Raw genomic sequence first — 3,122 nt, 5'->3', positions numbered from 1 at the left:
CCGTGTTAGCCAGGATAGTCTCGATCTCCTGACCTCGTGATCCGCCCGCCTCAGCCTCCCAAAGTGCTGGGATTACAGGCGTGAGCCACCGCGCCTGGCAATTTTTTGTATTTTTAGTAGAGACAGGGTTTCACCATGTTAGCCAAGATGATCTTGATCTACTGACCTCATGATCTGCCAGCCTTGGCCTCCAAAAGTGCTGGGATTACAGATGTGAGCCACCGCACCCAGCCACGCCTGGCTAATTTTCTATATTTTTTGTAGAGATGGGGTTTCGCCATGTTGCCCAGGCTGGTCTCGAACTCCCAGCCTCAAGCAATCTGCTCACCTTGGCCTCCCAAAGTGCTGGGATTACAGGCTCATGCCACCATGCCCAGCCAATTTTTGTTTTTTTTTTTTTTGAGACAGAATCTCACTCTGTTGCCCAGGCTGGAGTGCAGTGGTGTGATCATGGCCCACTGTGGCCTCAACCTCCTGGGCTCAAGCAGTCCTCTTGCCTCAGCCTCCCGAATAGCTAGGACTACATGTGTATACCACCACGACCAGCCAGTTTTTCAAAAAAAAATTTGTAGAGATGGGATCTCCCTAGATTACCCAGGCTGGTCTTAAAGTCCTGAGCTCAAGCAATACTCTAGCCTCAGCCTCCCATAGTGCTGGGATTACAGGTGTGAAGCGCTGCACTTCCAAAGTCTGTGTTTTAACCAAAAGATTATATGGTTCCTGTGTGTGGACCAAATGTATAACAGGAAAAAGATTAACAATTAAGTGGACAGATAGGCAACATAAAAGATTAATAGTAAAACCCAATGCCTAGGTTTGGCACAGTGACTCATGCCTGTAATCCCAGCACTTTGGGAGGCTGAGGCAGGCGAATCACTTGAGTCAGGAGTTCATGACCAGCCTGGCCAACGTGGTGAAACCCCATGTATTTTTCTACCAAAAATACAAAAAAAAATTAGCCAGGCATGGTGGTGTGTGCCTCTAGTTCCAGCTGCTATTCAGGAGGCTGAGGCAGGAGAATTGCTTGAACCTGGGAGGCAGAGGCTGCAGTGAGCCGAGATTGCACCACTGCACTCCAGCCAGGGCAGCAGAGCAAGACTCTGTCAAAAAAAAAAAAAAACAAAAAAAAACGCCCCAATGCATAAATGAGCAGAGAACAGGAGCTGATAATTCAGTTCAGAGGAATAGCAAGCTTGGTTTCTAATCCTATTACAGCCACAACAGTATTTCACTCTCCTAAGTGCTGCCGGCTCCCCTACTCCTGGTCCGCACCCCAACCCCAAGGGTCTGATGTTCCCGTTTCTCCTTGTGCTTCATTAGTGTGCTCATGGAAGGCTTTGCAATGGAGACCCCCTTCAACCCTCGTACCCACGCTTACATGATCAGCCACGTTGGTGCAGCCTCCTGCATGAATGAGGACCCGAGACACATCCTCCGAGCCACTGAGGGCTGCATAGTGAAGGCAGCTTAGGTTTTTCTAGAAGGAAACAGGCATCAATGCAATATCACAAGGACCACTCCTACTGAGGTTTGCAAAGCTCTTTGAGATTCATTTTTTCATCTGAGTGTCACAACACTGCTGGGAGTATTATCCCCATTAAACTGAGGCTAGAAAAATCAATGACTTTCCCAGGCCTGGTGACCAGTAAAAGGAACTCACTATGGTCTCAGTCTTTTCCTCACCTCCTATCACAAATGCAAGAATGTAGACCAAAGCCTGCCCAAGTCTATGACTGGTAAAGACATACAGTCGATTGACTCTAAGGAGGTGGTTTTCTTTTTTTTCCCCAAGACAGAGTCGCACTCTGTCACCCAGGCTGGAGTACAGTGGCACAATCTCGGCTCGCTGCAACCTCCACCTCCCAGGTTGAAGCAATTCTCCTACCTCAGCCTCCCGAGTAGCTGGGATTACAGGCACCCGCCACCACACCCAGCTAATTTTTGTATTTTTAGTGGAGACGGGGTTTCACCATGTTAGCGAGGCTGGTCTTGAACTCCTGATCTTGTGATTCACTGGTCTCGGCCTCCCAAAGTGCTGGAATTACAGGCGTGAGCCACCACGCCTGGCCAGGAGGTGGTTTTTAAAGAGGAAGACAAATAAGATTTGCCAATACACAGCAAACTCCACCCAGCATGCACTGCCCAACACAAGCTGGTCTTGGTGCATCCAAACAGGATCCTGGCAGGGCCAGAATGGAGGCTTGGTCTCAGTGGGCCTCAAAGTGCTCTCTTTCAGTCAGAACCCAGCCTAGCCCAATGATCACCTTGCAGAAGGCACACACCAGACAGGCCCCACTAGGGTGACCCACTGTCTCAGTTTGCCCAGGATTGAGGAGTTCTTGAGATGTGGGACTTTCCATTTTAAAATCAGGACAGTATGGGGCAAACCAGGACTAGCTAGCCACCCTGCTAAAGTCCCAACTGAGTGAGTACCTGTGGTGTGTGGGACTCAGTCCATCTCCCAATGGGAAATGCAGTCACCGTGGGCTTGATACCTCTTCCGAGACCCTGCACCATGACATTCTGGGAGGGGTGGGAGTGTTGAAATGGAATGTGGCCTCTACCTGAAACCGCAAGCTGAGGCTGAAGCCCAAGTCCTGGCATGATGAGCAGCTCCAGCCCACCACCCAGTGGCCACCCAGCTGGGTGCAACCTTCCCAGTCTCTCTTTTTTTTTTTTTCTTGAGACAGGGTCTCACTCTGTCGCCCAGGTTGGAGTACAGTGGTGCAATCACAGCTCACTGCAGCCTCAAACTCCCGGGCTCAAGCAATCTTCCAGCTTTGGCCTCCCAGAGTGCTGCGTTACAAGCATGAGCCACCTTGCCCAGCCTTTTTTTTTCAAAGCCAGTCAAATTAAGCAGTGGGGAAATAAATATTTTTTAGCATAACATTTTAATTCTCTGTTTTTGAACTGCCTGTGTATTTTTGCTATTATTTATATTGTATTATTTATTATTAATATTTTTGCTATACTATTGACATTTAGAACAAAGCAAGAATTCCAGAACCTGAAGCCATTAAACCAGCCAAAAAGGTTATTTGTCACTGATACAAAAACAAAAAGCAGGCTGGGCGCGGTGGTTCAAGCCTCTAATCCCTGCACTTTGGGAGGCCGAGGCGGGC

General features: G+C 48.8%; 1 protein-coding gene across 1 annotated transcript in view; it reads right to left on the bottom strand.

Annotated features, from left to right (window-relative positions):
* Positions 1–3,122, bottom strand: part of ANKDD1A (ankyrin repeat and death domain containing 1A) — a 61,884-nt gene that overhangs the window by 33,662 nt on the left and 25,100 nt on the right. The window contains exon 9 of the mRNA XM_011968079.1: positions 1,379–1,477. Coding sequence (XP_011823469.1) covers positions 1,379–1,477 — 99 coding nt within the window. The remainder of the gene's footprint in view (positions 1–1,378; positions 1,478–3,122) is intronic.

This window comes from Mandrillus leucophaeus, unplaced genomic scaffold (genome assembly GCF_000951045.1).
Source record: "Mandrillus leucophaeus isolate KB7577 unplaced genomic scaffold, Mleu.le_1.0 Scaffold12, whole genome shotgun sequence".
NCBI lineage: Eukaryota > Metazoa > Chordata > Mammalia > Primates > Cercopithecidae > Mandrillus > Mandrillus leucophaeus.
This window is presented reverse-complemented; position numbering and strand designations above follow the sequence as displayed.